At 41.0% G+C, this 17774-nt stretch overlaps 2 protein-coding genes across 2 annotated transcripts in view; one reads left to right on the top strand and one right to left on the bottom strand.

The window, feature by feature from the left end:
• Positions 1-6825, top strand: part of DNAJC2 (DnaJ heat shock protein family (Hsp40) member C2) — a 91812-nt gene extending 84987 nt beyond the window's left edge. The window contains exons 16-17 of the mRNA XM_056573497.1: positions 6358-6515; positions 6692-6825. Of these exons, the coding sequence (XP_056429472.1) occupies positions 6358-6515; positions 6692-6766 (233 nt within the window). The 3' untranslated portion in view covers positions 6767-6825. The remainder of the gene's footprint in view (positions 1-6357; positions 6516-6691) is intronic.
• Positions 6826-6857: 32 nt separating this feature from the next.
• Positions 6858-17774, bottom strand: part of PMPCB (peptidase, mitochondrial processing subunit beta) — a 35035-nt gene continuing 24118 nt past the window's right edge. The window contains exons 12-13 of the mRNA XM_056573498.1: positions 9508-9583; positions 6858-7098 (exon numbers count right to left, since the gene is read on the bottom strand). Coding sequence (XP_056429473.1) covers positions 7034-7098; positions 9508-9583 — 141 coding nt within the window. The 3' untranslated portion in view covers positions 6858-7033. The remainder of the gene's footprint in view (positions 7099-9507; positions 9584-17774) is intronic.

Raw genomic sequence — 17774 nt, 5'->3', positions numbered from 1 at the left:
CGGTAAAAATGACACCTTATCTTTATATTCTGTAGGTCCATACAATTAAAATGATACCCTACTTATGTAGGTTTGATTTTGTCGTACTTCTAAAATTAAATTGGAGATTTTCCTAGTCTAGATGACGGAAAATATAGATTTTATTAACGACAGGAGACTAACATTATGCTTATTCTTCTTTACTGTCAAAAATAGCAGCTAGGTACAATAAAGTTTTTTCAAAGAAAAAACAATAGAATGCAAATAGGTATGCCCTAACCACCAATCAGAGGTGAGCATAGGTGATATAAGGTGCATACAGGTAATCTACTTCCTCTTCTTTGGTGCGAAGAGATAAAATAAATAAATAAAATAACCAAATACATTTTCCCATAGAAGGTATAAGTATATCTAATATAACAATATGGACTATTTGAAGAAATAAAGGAAGTTAACAGAAGAAACAGTCCGAATGATTGAAGAGTAAAATCTTCCAACGGCTGAAGAACTCTAGATGAAAAATCCAACGAACGTCCTGAAATTGTGGAGTTGAAGAAGGGAATTCACCTCTCAAACGAAATCTCATCCGGAATGAGCAATTAAACTGAAAGAAATAAAACATGTAGATAATATCGGGTAGGGAATAGGGAGGGATAATGTTCGTCTCCTGTCGTTAATAAAATCTATATTTTCCGTCATCTAGACTAGGAAAATCTCCAATTTTAAAACACGACAGGAGACTCCATTATGCAAGTTTAAAGCTATCAAATATTAACTGATAAGAAAGTACATATAATAACAAAAGCAAGTATAGTACAATACAATATCAAATTATAAGATAACCATAGATACATGGGATTCTGGTCTAAAATAAAGTTTTAAAAGTGGACTCAGATGACCAATCTGCAGCTTTTAGGATATTTGCTAGAGATCCTCCCACTTGACTCAATTTAGTGGACATGGCTCCTCTAGTAGAGTGAGCTCCAAACAGAGATATATCTATACCCGCTAGAGCCATAGTCTGTCTTATCCATCTGGCTAATGTGGGAGGTGAGACTGGATGGAAAGGTTTTTGAAAATAAATAAGTAATTGGGTAGAATGGATAGATCTTGGTTTCGTAAACTTTTAAACAACGAACTACACATAAATTGGGGTTATGAGGAAAGGCAGGATAAAATACTGAGTGAAGATTAGTTTTGGTTCTCCTTGTTATATGGAAACAAACTCCACTAGGAAAGAATTGTCTACGGGAAAGGTCAAGAGCCCGTACATCAGATACTCTTTTAATGGAAATGAGACATAAAAGGGTAGTGAGTTTGAGAGATAAAAATTTTAATGAAAGAATATTATTGTCACCCCAATATTCAATTAAATTCAGAACTTTTGAAGCGTCCCAAGTAGAGTGATACTTAGGTAAAGGTGGACGTCTAAATTTGATACTTTTAATAATTTACAAATTAAAGGATGCTTACCTATAGAAATAGAATTTATAGGAGCATGGTAAAAAGGTATTGCAGAGTGATATACATTAATGGTACGATATGCTTTCCCTAAGTCAAAGGAAAAAGAGAAAATTTTGGATTTGGGTTAAAGGTGCATGGACGGGATCCAAATCCCGTTGAGAGCACCAATCAGACAAAATTTTCCAGGCTGATCTGTAAGCAGATCTGGTACCTGGAGCCCAAGCATCTGCGAGGATGTCTCTAGTTGACGATGAAAACTCTGGATCTTGGACTGGCAACACGAGATGAACCAAGCTACTAGAGTCAAGAGCTCTGATTTGGTCAGAGGATGAGGGTTCCCCGTAGGGTCTTGAAGGATTAAGGGGTGAGATGGAAGAATCCTGGGGTAATCTATAATCATGCCCAATATTTGTGGGAACCATGATTGGGTTGGCCAAAACGGGGTAATGAGGGTAATGGTTGATTTCTGGGATCGTACTAGTTGAAGTACCCTCGGGATTAGAATAAATGGAGGGAATGCATAAAGGATCTCTGGTGGCCATAGCTCTAGGAGAGCATCTGTGCCCTCGGCTTCTGGGTCCGGGGGCGCCAACTGAAGAATGTTTGACGATTGAGTCTGAAAGCAAAGAGATCTTGGTGTACTGGACCTCAAAGAGAATTGATGAAAAAGATGGGGATCTAGTCTCCAGTCGCTGGAATCTACCAAGTAGCGAGAGTACCAATCCGCAATTGTATTGGAGAGACCTGACAGATATTCTGCTTTCAAAACAATATTCCTGGAAAGACAGAAATGCCAAAATTCTTTGGCAATATTGGCTAAAATCATAGATTTCGTTCCACCTAAGCGGTTGATAGATTGAACCGCTGAAATGTTGTCCATTCGTAAGAGAATGCAACATTGAGATCTGTGACTGGCAAAACTCTTGATGGCAAATTATCCAGCTAGGAGTTCTAAACAATTGATATGTAATAGCGACTCCTCTTCCGACCATTTGCCTCCTGTAGAGGAGGAACCGCATCTTGCCCCCCAGCTTGAGCGGCTGGTGTCGGATTCCACAATCCAATCTGGAACAGCGTTGAAGATAGTCTTCCCGTTCCATGCTTGAATGTGGATTAGCCACCATAAAAGTTCCTCCCTGGTTTCTGAGGTTAAAGCTATCTCGTTGGAGTAACCTAAACCGTTTCTGAGGTGTTGAATTTTCAACCGTTGTAAAGCCCTGTAATGGAGGGGGGCTGGAAATATGGCCTGAATGGAAGACGATAGAAGGCCGACGATTCGAGCAATGGCTCGAAGGGATATCAGCTGTTTGTTCAAAACGATCCGGATTTCACTGCGAATTGTCTTTAATCTCTTGGGAGGAAGACTTAAAGTTGCTTCCTGTGAATGGATGAGAAATCCCAGGAATCTCCCAAGAGGGGGAAAAAAATTGATTTCTCTGAGTTGATAATGAAACCCAGATTGGATAGGAGAGTCATTGTCCAATGAACATGAAGACGAATAAGAGGAAGAGACTGTGAAGGATCAAGATATCGTCCAGATAATCAATCGGACTCCTCTTGCTCTCAGTATCGCTGTAACCTGCTTTAGTAGTTTTGTAAAGCACCATGGTGCTGAGGATAGGCCGAAGGGAAGGCTGGTAAACTGCAACTTTTGTTCCTTCCAAATAAATTGGAGGTAAGGCTGAGAGTCTTGATGCATGGGAACCGTCAGATAGGCATCTTTGAGGTCTACCTTGGCCATCCAATCGTTGTGCAATAGAAGATCTATCAGGAGATGATCCCTTCCATTTTGAAATGGCGGAAATAGACAAGATTGTTTAATGTCTTCAAATTTATGACCGGACGAAAACCTCCGTCCTTCTTTTTTACATAAAATAAATTGCTTACATATCCTGGAGCGGTCATTGGAACTTGTATGATAGCTCCTTTTGATAATAAATCCTCGATCTCTTTGTCTATCAGAACTTGATCTGCTTTTGAAAAGACAATCGAGTGAGAAAGACTGTATTGGATAGGAGGTTGAACAAAGTCTATTTGAAACCCTAGAACTGTGTTCAGCACCCAGGTGTCTGAGGTTATCATAGCCCACATGTGGGAAAAAACAGGCTATTCTTCCTCCTAACTTTATTATAATTTTTTTTTTTTTTTTTTTTTATGTAAGTACATAAACAGTTGGTTAAAGAAAGAAAAGGATATTTGAAAACTATAAGGTAAAAATTGGGATAACTGTACTGAGTGACAAAGGTTAATATGTAAGGTATACCACAATATGGATATAGGAATATGAAAAAGAATAAATTATATGAGGAATTTATACTTCTGAGACAATAGGACTAACAATAATGCATGAGAGAAATTTTGTAACACTTAACCTTGATGCAGAGCAGCAAAGAAGAGGAAGTAGATTACCTGTATGCACCTTATATCACCTATGCTCACCTCTGATTGGTGGTTAGGGCATACCTATTTGCATTCTATTTTTTTTTTTTCTTTGAAAAAACTTTATTGTACCTAGCTGCTATGTTTGACAGTAAAGAAGAATAAGCATAATGGAATCTCCTGTCGTGTTTTTAAATCATAAATACATGCAGGAAAATGTATACGTTTAAAATTGTAATCTTCTGACCCTTATAACTTTATTTTTCCGCGTATTGGGCGGTATGAGGGCTCATTTTTTGTGCCGTGATCTGAATTTTTTAGTGGTACCATTTTTGTATTGATCGGACTTTTTGATCGCTTTTTATTCATTTTCTTCATGATATAAAAGTGACCAAAAATACGCTATCTTGGACTCTGGAATTTTTTTTGCGTGTACGCCACTGACCGTGCGGTTTAATTAACAATATATTTTTATAATTCAGACATTTCCGCTTGCAGCGGTACCACTTTTTTTTTTATGGGAAAAGGGGGGCAATTCAAACTTTCATTAGGGAAGGGGTTAAATGATCTTTATTCACTTTTTTTTTTTTGCAGTGTTATAGCTCCCATTGGGGGTTATAACACTGCACACACTGATTTTTTACATTGTTCAATGGTTTCTCATAGGAAACCATTGATCAATGATTCTGCCGCTTGACTTCTCATGCACTCGGGCACTGCGATCGGACACCAGGAGGCAAGGTAAGGGACCCTCCTGCTGTGTCTCAGCTGTTCGGGATGCCGCGATTTCACCGAACAGCCCGCTGAGCTAGCTGGCAAAGTTTTAGTTTAAATTTAACCTAAAGGTTTAATAGCGCGCGGCACCACGATCAGTTCCGCGTGCTATTAGCCACGGGTCCCGGCCGGGCTTGACCCGCTATGACGGTACGTCCTTGGTCCTTAAGAGGTTAACCTGCATAAATTAGTTCAGCTTTCATGTGCGCTGAAAAAGGTGGATACAGTCCTAGGAGAGAGTCTTCTAGGACTGTATCCACCTTTTCCAGCCCACCGGAGCATCTGAACTAATTTATGCAAGCTAAAGTCAGCAACTGCCGATCTGAGAAGTTTGTGACTAATTGAATGACTGTAACTTTGCTCATCTCTACTGTTCACTTTGCAGTAAAACCCACATATAGTTATTCTGCAGATCAGTCCAATTACAGCAATGCCCAATTTATATAGTTTTTTGTGTGAATGGGTCTTCGGTGGACCTGTTCACACTGTGAAGTTTCAATGGCGGAAAATTGTGCCATGGAAATTGGTCCTCTAAAAAAATAAACATGTGTTCATTCTTTTTAGACTGCATCTGCAGGCAGATATTCTGTTGTATAAACTGAAGTGTGGTCCCAGCAGTTGCAGGCAGGTGGCGGCTAGTACCTGCCACATGTGACTGCTGAGTGTCGTAAAAAGGCGTATCTGCAGTTGTTTGAGCCAAAGCCAGCAGAAGGGGATCCAGCAGGAAAGCTAAGTCCAGAGTCATCAACTGTACTAGTTTAGCAGCATACTCTAGGTGCAATTGGCTGCATGTGGCAGACAGTTCATATGGGTTCAACCTTATATTTCCCACGCCTAAATTTGCCTTATAAAAAAAACTGCATTGGAATTTTTCCCCAAAAAAGTGTGTGTGTGAAATTACTGTAAGGGTGCAGTCACACCATAATTAGTTAATATGGTCATCGGATCCTGCTGGGGGAATGTGAAAACTGGGAGCTCACGGCCCGCATCTCATTAATTGGAATGAGACATACAAAACCGGATACAGGGCTAAAATCACTATCTGACTCCGGTTGGCTCATTTAAATGAATGAGATGTGGGCTAGGTACAGGAGCGCCTGGTTTTTACATCCCCCAGCTGGATCCAGTGACTGTATGAACTAATTGTGGAGTAAATGCACACTAAGGCTGGGTTCACATCACGTTTTTACCAATACGGGACCGCATACGGCTGTGGAGAGCTAAAACCTTGCGCTCCCGTATCCCTGCCGTATGCAATTCATTTCAATGAGCCAACCAGAGTGAAACGCTGACTCCGGTCGGCTCATTTTTGCCCCGTATGTGGTTTTCCACCGGACCTCAAACCCTGGTCGACTACGGTTTTAGGTGAGGTGGAAAAACCGCATACGGGGCAAAAATGAGCCGACTGGAGTCAGCGTTTCACTCCGGTCGGCTCATTGAAATGAATTGCATACAGGCGGCATACGGCAGGGATACGGGAGCGCAAGGTTTTAGCTCCCCCCCCCAGCCGTATGCGGTCCTGTATTGGTAAAAAGGTGATGTGAACCCAGCCTTAGGCTGCTTACATATTAGAGTAAAACGGCAACATTTTCATGTCTATATTAGAGATGTCTCAGCCCTGAACACAGCTGTAATGCCAGATTTTACATGGCAGCCAGAGAGGCTTTCACGTGCCATTGCAACAGATCACCCTGCGATTGTAGACCCCATTTAACATTTAGTTCCTAATATTAATAGTCTCAAACTTTTTTAAATTAAAAGTTCCTGGTGCAGATTCCTCAACACCATGGACCACTGAAGAACAAAAACTTCTAGAGCAAGCGCTGAAAACTTATCCTGTGAATACTCCTGAAAGGTGGGAAAAGATTGCTGATGCTGTCCCTGGCAGGTCCAAGAAGGACTGCATGAAAAGATATAAGGTAAGTGTGTGCATTCCATTCACAAATGGCTTACAGTTGAAATCACTTAACATAAAATTGATATTGACAGGAAAATGTTATTGCAATGTTATGTACCCTTTCTCGTGCATAGGAAGTGTGAAATATGTGGGTATAAATGTAGCTTTTTAATCAATTTACCATTTTACTTTTCATAGGAACTTGTAGAAATGGTAAAGGCCAAGAAAGCTGCTCAAGAACAAGTACTTAATGCAACCAAGGCAAAGAAATAAACTGGTTCATCTGTTTGTGTGTTATGTTTTATAATAAAATAAAAAATGCTGCACAGGTATTTGGATACATTTTTTTTATTGACTAATTAAGTATGTCCATGAATTCTCCAATATTTTATAGGAAATACTAAGTGGTCAACTTGCAAGAGTTAACTGAGACCTACAAGGCTCATAAATTAAAGACAAAACTCTTAAGTTACAAAAAGCTCCAAAAAAAAAAATCACATGAGATTTTAAAATATATATCTGTTACTGGAATGGCTTTGATCACTTTCTAAGCCAGTTCATGCCACTGTGGATCTTTTCATATTCCGGAAGCTGTCCAATGGGCCCTGAGAAAGCAAAACAATGTGTTAAATTTACTTAGGAAAAAGCATCAGGAATGATATATAGATATGGTGGGGAGCTCTTATCATTGTAAGTGAAGCATTTTTCTACACCTGTGTGTGCTGGTAATGTGTAGGAGCACCAGGTTTATGAAATGGTCACAGAACATTTGATACATTTTGTGCAGGTCACATTTTCTGAAATTTATCTCTTCACTTACACCAAAAAGCTAAGCTAAGTCTGGGCTGGTGTAGTTTTAGAGACTGGTGGTTTTGCACCTTTTTACAAAAAGGCACAGTTCAAAAAATCCTTTTATATTGCCAAAATCAGTATAAATTTGTAAACCAAAAGGCCCAAATAAACCCTGCTTGCGCCTTTTTTACTCCTTTTCTAGACACACAAAAACAGTCTAAAAGATAAATGTCGGCCATTATGCGTTACGTTTATTATGTATTTTAGACATATCTTGCACATTTAGATAGTTTTGAGGCATCCCTAGAAAATGGAGCATGGCTAAAGGAGTTCTCAAATGTACCACATTTATTTTTAGTGTGCATTTTGGAGTAAAATACTGGTCTAAATAAGAACCAAGATGGAGATTTATCAAAACCTGACCAGAGGAAAAGTTGACTAGTTCCCCATAGCAACCAATCAGATCGCTTCTTTTATTTTTAAGAAGACCTCTGAAAACAAAAAAGCAGAAATGGTTATTAGGTCTCCCCTAAGAAGGCTTAGGGTCGACCTAATACCTATGTATAAATATATCAGAGGACCGTACAGAGATCTCATCCATGATCTATTTATACCCAGGACTGTATCTATAACAAGGGGGCATCCTCTACGTTTAGAGGAAAGAAGGTTTCTAATAGAGATGAACGAACTTACAGTGATTCGATTTGTCACAAACTTCTCGGCTCGGCGGTTGCTTACTTTAGCCTGCATAAATATTTCAGCTTTCAGGTGCTCTAGTGGGCTGGAAAAGGTGGATACAGTCCAAGGAGCACAGATGTGTGTTCTTTACTGTAAGAGCAGTGAGACTGGAATTCTCTGCCTGAGGAGGTGGTCATGGTTAACTTGTTAAAAGAATTTAAAAAGGGGTTTGGATGCATTTTTGGAGAGTAATAACATTGCTGGTTATGGACACTAGATTTATAGGGACAGAATGTCGATACAGGGATTTATTCTGACTGCCATATTTGGAGTCGGGAAGGAATTTTTACCTCTAGTATGAGGGTTTTTTGCCTTCCTCTGGATCAACTCAGTAGGGACTCATTAGGTATATAGGTTGAACTTGATGGACTCTGGTCTTTTTTCAACCTTATGAACTATGTTTATTGGTTACTATGTGCAACTAGTCAACTTTTCATCTGAAGGTTTTGATAAATCTTTCCACAAGTGTTGACATAATGAAGAGAGAACTAGAATGTGTCTGTTGAGATGCACCATGACAAATTTTCTTATTCTTTGCCTGCCTGGTCTACTTTTCAGTCAAGTCTAAAATTAAACTTAAACACAATGGTCCCTTAGGACAGAGCCAAGAGACTGTTTTTGTACAGTATGCTTTTTATGCAAGTGAGAGATGATATATCAAAATGCATATAATTCACCTCCTACCACTATTTTTACCAGTTTATCCTCAGGGGCCTAAATATGTGCACCAGCACTAATGGAGAATTGTTCCTAATTGTATCCGTGACCACATGCATGAACATCACATTTTTTCAAGCTTGCAATTTACAAAGTAACCATTCTCTTACCCATGTGGGACTGTATCTGCTTGCCACCACAACCCCTACAGCTGTTTTGGCTCCTTCCTCAAGGGGAACACTACTTGTGTATCCTCTACTCCTTTATATAATAGTATATATACTGATAAATCTCCCTACAAGTGTTGACATAATGAAGAGAGAACTATGTCTGTTCAGATGCACCATGACAATTTTTCTTATTCTTTGCCTGCCTGGTCTACTATCCAGCCAAATCTAAAGGCAAATTATTATTTTTTTTTTCCACCTATCCATTGCATTGGTGGATATACACCATTGATACCAAGCACTTTGCTAAAAAGCAAACAATAAATGCAACACTAAGGTAAAAGTACAAGATGAAAGGTTATGTTCTAATGCACTTCTGGTAAACCCAACATCCCAATTTCATGGAACGAGGTTAGGGGAAAGTTTTGCGAGGAAATAAGATATTAGGAATTTCCACTACTTAGGTATACCAGAATACTTCTCAACCTTCTCTCTTATGCTGTGTTCAAATGTTGTGTCTATTTAACATGTTTTTGCGGTAAAACGTGCCATTTTTACAGCAATATTCAAGTCTACTACTAAGCTGTAATGTGTACACACAGCCTTATACCAGCTAATCATAAGTGATCCATAAATAATAAAAATATTGATGTAACTTACCAACTGCGGCTACTGCTGGACTCTTGTTATAAATGTATTTGGTGCACACATCTCTTATGGTCTGAGCATCTATTAACTGTATTGAATAGAATATGAATACTTTAAATGCAAGACAAATGCATTAAATTTACACACTTATCTAGGACACATTCATTTTTTTTTAACCCCTTAAGGACCCAGCCATTTTACACCTTAGGACCCGGCCATTTTTTGCACATCTGACCACTGTCACTTTAAACATTAATAACTCTGGAATGCTTTTACTTATCATTCTGATTCCGAGATTTGTTTTTTCGTGACATATTCTACTTTAACTTAGTGGTAAAATTTTTTGGTAACTTGCATCCTTTCTTGGTGAAAAATCCCAAAATTTGATGAAAAATTTGAAAATGTTGCCTTTTTCTAACTTTGAAGCTCTCTGCTTGTAATGAAAATGGATATTCCAAATATTTTATTTTATTCACATATACAATATGTCTACTTTATATTTGCATCATAAAATTGACGAGTTTTTACTTTTGGAAGACATCAGAGGGCTTCAAAATTTCCAAAATCACAATTTTTCAGGGACCAGTTCAGGTTTGAAGTGGATTTGAAGATTCATCTTAGAAATACCCCACAAATGACCCCATTATAAAAACTGCACCCCCCCCCCCCCAAAGTGTTCAAAATGACATTCAGTCAGCATTTTAACCCTTTAGGTGTTTCACAGGAATAGCAGTAAAGTGAAGGAGAAAATTCACAATCTTCATTTTTTACACTCGCATGTTCTTGTAGACCCAATTTTTGCATTTTTACAAGGGGTAAAAGGAGAAAATGTATACTTATATTTGTAGCCCAATTTCTCTCGAGTAAGCACATACCTCATATGTCTATGTAAAGTGTTCGGCGGGCGCAGTAGAGGGCTCAGAAGGGTAGGAGCGACAAGGGGATTTTGGAGCGTACGTTTTTCTGAAATGGTTTTTTGGGGGGCATGTTGCATTTAGGAAGCCCCTATGGTGCCAGAACAGGAAAAAAAAACACATGGCATACCATTTTGAAAACTAGACCCCTTGAGGAACGTAACCAGGAATAAAGTGAGCCTTAATACCCCACAGGTGTTTCACGACTTTTGCATACGTAAAAAAAATTTTTTCACTAAAATGTGTTTCCCCCCCCAAATTTCACATTTTTGCAAGGGTTAATAGCAGAAAATACCCCCCAAAATTTGTAACCCCATCTCTTCCGAGTATGGAGGTACCCCATAAGTTAACCTGAAGCGCACTACGGGCGAACTACAATGCTCAGAAGAGAAGGAGTCATATTTGGCTTTTTGAGAGCAAATTTTGCTGGGGGGCATGTCGCATTTAGGAAGCCCCAATGGTGCCAGAACAGCAAAATAACCCCCACATGGCATACCATTTTGGAAACTAGACCCCATGAGGAACGTAACAAGGGGTACAGTGAGCATTTACCCCCCACTGGTGTCTGTCAGATCTTTGGAACAGCGGGCTGTACAAAATATTTAATTTGCGCAGCCCACTGTTCCAAAGATCTGTCAGACACCAGTGGTGGGTAAATTCTCACTGCACCCCTCAATACATTCAGTGAGGGGTGTAGTTTCCGAAATGGGGTCACGTTTTTTTTTTTTTTTTTTTTTTGCGTTTGTCAAAACCGCTGTAACAATCAGCCACCCCTGTGCAAATCACCTCAAATGTACATGGTGCACTCTCCCTTCTGAGCCTTGTGCGCCCCCAGAGCACTTTGCGCCCACATATGGGGTATCTCCGTAGTCGGTAGAAGTTGCATTACAAATTTTGGGGGGCTTTTTTTTCCCTTTTACCTCTTGTCAAAATGAAAAGTATAGGGCAACACCAGCATGTTAGTGTAAAAAATTTATTTTTTTACACTAACATGCTGGTGTAGACCCCAACTTCACCTTTTCATAAGGGGTGAAAGGAGAAAAAGCCCCCCAAAATTTGTAAGGCAATTTCTCCCGAGTACGGCGATACCCCATATGTGACCCTAAACTGTTGCCTTGAAATACGACAGGGCTCCGAAGTGAGAGCGCCATGCGCATTTGAGGCCTGAATTAGGGATTTGCATAGGGGTGGACATAGGGGTATTCTTTGCCAGTGATTCCCAAACAGGGTGCCTCCAGCTGTTGCAAAACTCCCAGCATGCTTGGACAGTCAACAGCTGTCCGGCAATACTGGGAGTTGTTGTTTTGCAACAGCTGGAGGCTCCATTTTGAAAACAGTGGCGTACCAGACGTTTTTCATTTTTATTGGGGAGGGAGGGGGGCTGTGTAGGGGTATGTGTATATGTAGTGTTTTTTACTTTTTATTTTATTTTGTGTTAGTGTAGTGTTTTTAGGGTACAGTCACATGGGCGGGGGGTTACAGCGATTTTCCCGCTGCGAGTTTGAGCTGCCGCGCAAAATTTGCTGCATCGCAAACTTGCAGCCTGATACTCACTGTAAGCCCCTTGCCCATGTGAATGTACCCTGTACATTCACAAGGGGGGGACCTCCAGCTGTTGCAAAACTACAACTCCCAGCATGCACAGTCTATCAGTGCATGCTGGTAGTTTTGCAACAGCTGGAGGCACACGGGTTGGGAAACACTGAGTTAGGAAACAGACAATGTTTCCCAACCAGTGTGCCTCCTGTTGTTGCAAAACCACAACTCCCAAACATTCTCAGGCATGCTGGGAGTAGTAGTGCGGCAACATCTTTAGAGCCAGATGTTGCCGAACTACAACTCCCAGCATGCTTGGAGTTGTAGTTTGCAACATCTGGAGGACTACAGTTTGCAGACCACTAATACAGTGGTTCCCAATCTGTGCCCTTCCAGATGTTGCAGAACTACAACTCCCAGTATGCCAACTGTCCAGGCATGCTGGGAGTTGTAGTTATGCAACATCTGAAGGGCCAGATGTTACAGAACTACAACTCCCAGCATGCCTGGACAGTAAGGGCATGCTGAGAATGTGTGGTTTTGCAACATCTGGAAGGGCACAGTGGTCTCCAAACTGTGGACCTCCAGATGTTGCAAAACTGCAACTCCCAGCATGCCCAGATGCCAAGGCTGTCTGGGCATGCTGGGAGTTGTAGTATACAGGGTCCCAATACAGCAATGCATGTCGCTTTACGGCGACGTGCATTGCTGTAAAGGGCCCGACCGCGGCTGAAGATCTACTCACCTGTCGCCGCCGCCGCCATCTTCCTCGCCGGGATCCGGGTCTTCAGGGACGAGGTAAGTACCGGGGCCGGGCCCCAGCACTCCCCCGTCTCCCGCCGTGTCCTCCGGTCTTCCTCCCGTCCTCTCCGGACTTCCAGGGGCCGGGCAGGGCGGGAGGAAGTAACTGCCCCCCCCCCTGCGATTGGTCGGTTAACTAACCGATGGATCGCAGGGAATAGGAGGAGGTGGCCAGCTTGCCACCTCGCTCCTATGCTTTAGCATGGTCCTGGCTGTTTCCCTTGCGATTTGCGGCGATCGCCGACATGGGGGGCCTACATGGCCCCCCTCGGCGTTTGCCCTGGATCCCTGCTGAAGGATTTCAGCAGGGATCCACTTCAGATCTCCGCTGGGTGAGCGGCGGAGACCAGGAAAAGACATGACTTATGCATACGTCATGGGTCCTTAACCTCTTAAGGACCCAGGACGTATGGGTGCGTCCATGGTCCTGGTCCTGCGATATAACGCGGGGTCACACGGTGACCCCGCATCATATCGCGGCGGGCCCGGCGTCATAGTGAAGCCGGGACCCGCCTCTAATAGCGCGCAGCACTGATCGCTGTGCCCCTCGCTATTAACCCTTTAGCCGCGCACTCAAAGCTGAGCCGTGCGGCTAAAAACGAAAGTGAAAGTTGCCGGTTAGCTCAGGGAGCTGTTCGGGATCGCCACGGTATCCCGAACAGCTGTAGCACAGGAGGAGATGATCTTACCTTCTCCTGCGCTGTCTGATCGCCGAATGAATGCTTCAAACCTGAGATCCAGGCTTGAGCATTCAATCGCCGAAAACACTGATTGATCCATTCCTATGGAGATGGCTCAATCAGTGTAAAAGATCAGTAAATGCAATGTTATAGCCCCCTATAGGAGCTATAATATTGCATAAGAAAAGTGTACAAAAAAAAAATCATTAACCCTTTCAATTATCCCTTCCCCTAATAAAAGTTTGAATCACCCGGCATTTCCAAGAATAAAAAAAATTATGTAAATAATAATAAAAATAAACATGTGGTATCGCCGCGTGCGGAAATGTCCGAATTATAAAAATATACCGCTTTTTAAATCGCTCGTTCAATGGCGTACGCGCAAAAAAGTGATCAAAAAGTCTGATCAGAACAAAAATGGTACTGCTAAAAACTTCAGATGACGGCGCAAAAAATGAGTCCTCATAGCGCCCTGAACACAGAAAAATAAAAGTTATAGGGGTCAAAAGATTACCATTTTAAACGTATAAATTTTCCTGCATGTATTCATGATTTTTTTCTGAAGCGATACAAAATCAAACCTATACAAGTTGGGTATTATTTTAACTGTATGAACCTACAGAATAAAGATAAGGTGTCATTTTTGCCGAAAAATGTACTGCGTAAAAACGGAAGCCCCCAAAACTTACAAAATAGTGTTTTTTTCATCAATTTTGTCGCACATTGATTTTTTTCCTGTTTCACGGTAGATTTTTGGGTAAAATGACTAATGTCATTACAAAGTAGAATTAGTGACGCAAAAAATAAGCCATCATATAGAATTTTAGGTGCAAATTTTTAAGAGTTCTGATTTTTTAAAGTTAAGGAGGAAAAATTGAAAATGAAAAAACGGAAAAAGCCCGGGTCCTTAAGGGGTTAAGACCCAGGGTGTGATGACGTATGCATACGTCATGGGTCCTTAAGAGGTTAAAAACGAGTCATTGCATTGGGTAACCTATACCTAAAAATTCCTACAGAAGATAGGAATTACTATTTCCATATTGTACTAGGGTTAACTCATCCTTCCAGGCAGAAGGCAAACAGAATTAAGAAAAAGTAAACCTTAGACACACAGCCAGAAGAGAACTTTGCTCTTGTGCACCTGTTTGAGCATTTTTATAAGCAGAGTTTCTTTAAAACTGTGGGTAGAAGGTACCTGTCTTATGCAGCTCCTTGGAAGCTGGCATGAGTTGCTGGGTCACAGGAGATGTAATAAGTTGTGAACAGCCTTTTTGGGCATTTTATTGGTCAAGGTTAGTCTTTCAAGCTTCCCCTTGGTTGGACAGCTTTTCCTTAGCCTTACAGGGTTTGGTACACTCAAATACATGTGTGACTTTCCGCTGATTGGCAGGTTTTTGTCTTATTAAAGCAGAGGCTGGCTAGCTGTTTGCTGCTTGGAATGCTCGGACCTGGCACGTTCCCTGAGTTTTTCCAGCAAGATGGTGCACCACCACATTATGGGTGTCAGGTCCGAGCATTCCTAGATGAACAGTTTCCTGGAAAGTGGATTGGTCGTCGTGGGCCAGTTAAATGGCCCCCAAGGTCTCCCGGTCTGACCCCCTTAGACTTTTATCTTTGGGGTCATCTGAAGGCAATTGTCTATGCTGTGAAGATACGAGATGTACAGCACCTGAAACTACAGATACTGGAAGCCTGTGCTCGCATTTCTCCTGCGGTGTTGCTATCAGTGTGTGAAGAGTGGGAGAAGAGGGTTGCATTGACAATCCAACACAATGGGCAGCACATTGAACACATTTTATAAGTGGTCAGAAACTTGTAAATAACTCATGAAAGAATAAAGTTACATTTAAACCAAGCACATCATTGTTTTTCTTGTGAAATTCAGGATAAGTTTGTCACATGACCCTCTTCCTATTGAAAAAAAAACAAAAGTTGGATTCAAAATGGCCGCCATGGTCACCATCCATCTTGAAAAGTTTCCCCCCTCACATATACTAATGTGCCACAAACAGGAAGTTAATATCACCAACCATTCCCATTTTATTAAGGTGTATCCATAAAAATGGCCCACCCTGTATTATGTTAAAAATCAGGGAGGCACCAGGTCTCTGCAGCTGATGGTAGAATACAGTTCCCTTTTGTCCTGGGAAAAAGATGACCTGGCCAAAATTCAAGCAGTTTTCATCAAGGGGAAGTAGAATGTGGCGGCTGTCTTAGCAGACATTGCTTAGCTCCAGAAGAATATAGTCTCCATCCAGTGGATCACAGAGTTCACTAGACATCGCTGTAATGACTTTGAGAGAGTGATTTATGCATTTCCCTTAACTTCAAGGGTCTTGAACAACAACCTGGAGAAACAAGCTTCTCCCATTCTTGTCCTCCCATTCTTGTCCTCCCTTTCTGGCCCAGGAGGGTTTGGTTACCTCTTGTATTGATACTTTTGAAGGGGATGCTCCTTGAAATACCTCCTATATCAAACTTCCTCAGCCAGAGCGGGCTTTTACATCCATGCCCTCAAAAACTACTTTTGACAGCTTGGAAGAGCAAAAGGGTTCTCCAAGAAAGTTGTCAACATTCTGATTTCTTCACTCAGACCAGCTACTATCAAGGTGTATGACAAGGTGGCAAGAGTTTTTAGAGCTTGGTACTCTCGTCATAGTATTACTTCTCCAGCCCTCCTTAAGTTCCTACAAAAGAACTTCAAAAAAGGTCTGAAATTTTAGGGCCTATTCACCCATACAGTATTCTGCACTGATTTGAAGCCATGCTCAGTCATTTAGTTTACAATGAAATCTGCAGCACAATATCCTGCACATCAAATCTGGACCGAATACTGTACATGTGAATAGACCATTAAAGTGCACTTCTCTGCAATCAACTGTCAGAAGGGAAGTTCTCCAATCAACCTCTAGCAACATCCTTCTTTAGGGCGGTCAAAAAAAAACCCTCAATCCTCTAGCTTGTCCACTTGTTTCCTCTTGGGACCTATCAGTTTTAAAAGCACTGGCATATCACCTATTTGAACCCTTGGATGAGGCTTCGATCAAGCATCTATCATGGAAGGCCTTTTCCAGATGGATTAGAGATATCAGTCCAAGATTCAAGCCCATGCTACAGGATCTACCTTCTGGGAAGAGTAGGACCAAGTATTGCTGGATCAGATTTGCTGTGCAGCTACATGGTCAACTAAGACAACATTCAGGAAGCATTATAGGTTCAAATTCAATCACAAATACTTTTGCTTCCCTGTTTCTCTGCTGCCATAGAACAATATGGAAAGTAACATTTACTCACAGAAATATTTTCACAAATCTGTAAAACAGCACTCATTGCTAACAATATTGTTATTCCTGCATCCTGTTTGTATAAAGCTTGGTGATTTTATTTTTATTTTTTTCCCCCCATAATACATTTTTATTAAAGTTTTAGTTTTACCAAACAATGGTCAATATATATAAAAGCTTGGTGATTTTTAAGCACTTTTCTTTTCTTTATTATTTTTTTCTTTTGCCTGGCTGGAGGAGATAGTTACCCTTACTGTTCATGTACTGTCTACAGAACAATAGGTGTATACATTTCAACTATTATGTTTTTTTTATCTACCATACACGAATTGTCTGCAGAGCAGAAAAGATCGTACCTGTTTTGCTCCCTGGCACCCTGCCCTTCTTGGAAGACAAAAGGGGCAAGTGTCAGTTACGTTAATCGCGCGTGGTCTAAACCATACCCGCGCGCACCAGTCCCTGAGTTATTGCTGGAATTCCTCCCCAGACAGCTACAAGCATGCCTCCTGCTTCATCATAGACTGTCCTCTCTGCTTCTGACCTTGGTAAAACTTTCCAATTAAATACCACACCTGCTCAGGCATGTTTTGCTGTATTTAGAGCATTTGCAGTGCACAGAGATGTTCACACCTTGGCTTCATGCACTGCACTGAACATGAATGCGCCTGAGCCAGTGCATAAAGCTGAAATGTGTAGAATTACACCTAGAGCATGCTGTGTATTTAATCATGAAGTGGCATAGCAATTTCATACCAAGTGGTCAGAACCCCTACAATTAAATGTGTGCGCAACAACTCCTTTGAGGCATTTGAAGACACTGTTTTATATTTCCCCACTAGAAAAATACAGCTCTGCCTGAGACAAGATAAGTGTTCTAAAATTCTTACAGGATGGCAAAAGCATTTTAAAAAAATGTATACGTTGCTTAATTCCTTAGTTACTAACCAAGTCTAGTAGATCACCATCAAAAAATACTGGGATAAACTTTTAAAGAATAAAAAGGTTTGCATTGTAAAATGTAAACTCAAGCAAGAAGATGCTGAAAAGTAATGTACTGCACATAA

Source organism: Hyla sarda, chromosome 4 (assembly GCF_029499605.1).
Source record: "Hyla sarda isolate aHylSar1 chromosome 4, aHylSar1.hap1, whole genome shotgun sequence".
NCBI classification, from domain to species: Eukaryota; Metazoa; Chordata; class Amphibia; order Anura; family Hylidae; genus Hyla; species Hyla sarda.
Note: the sequence above shows the minus strand (reverse complement) of the source record. Positions and strands in the feature narration are given on the sequence as shown.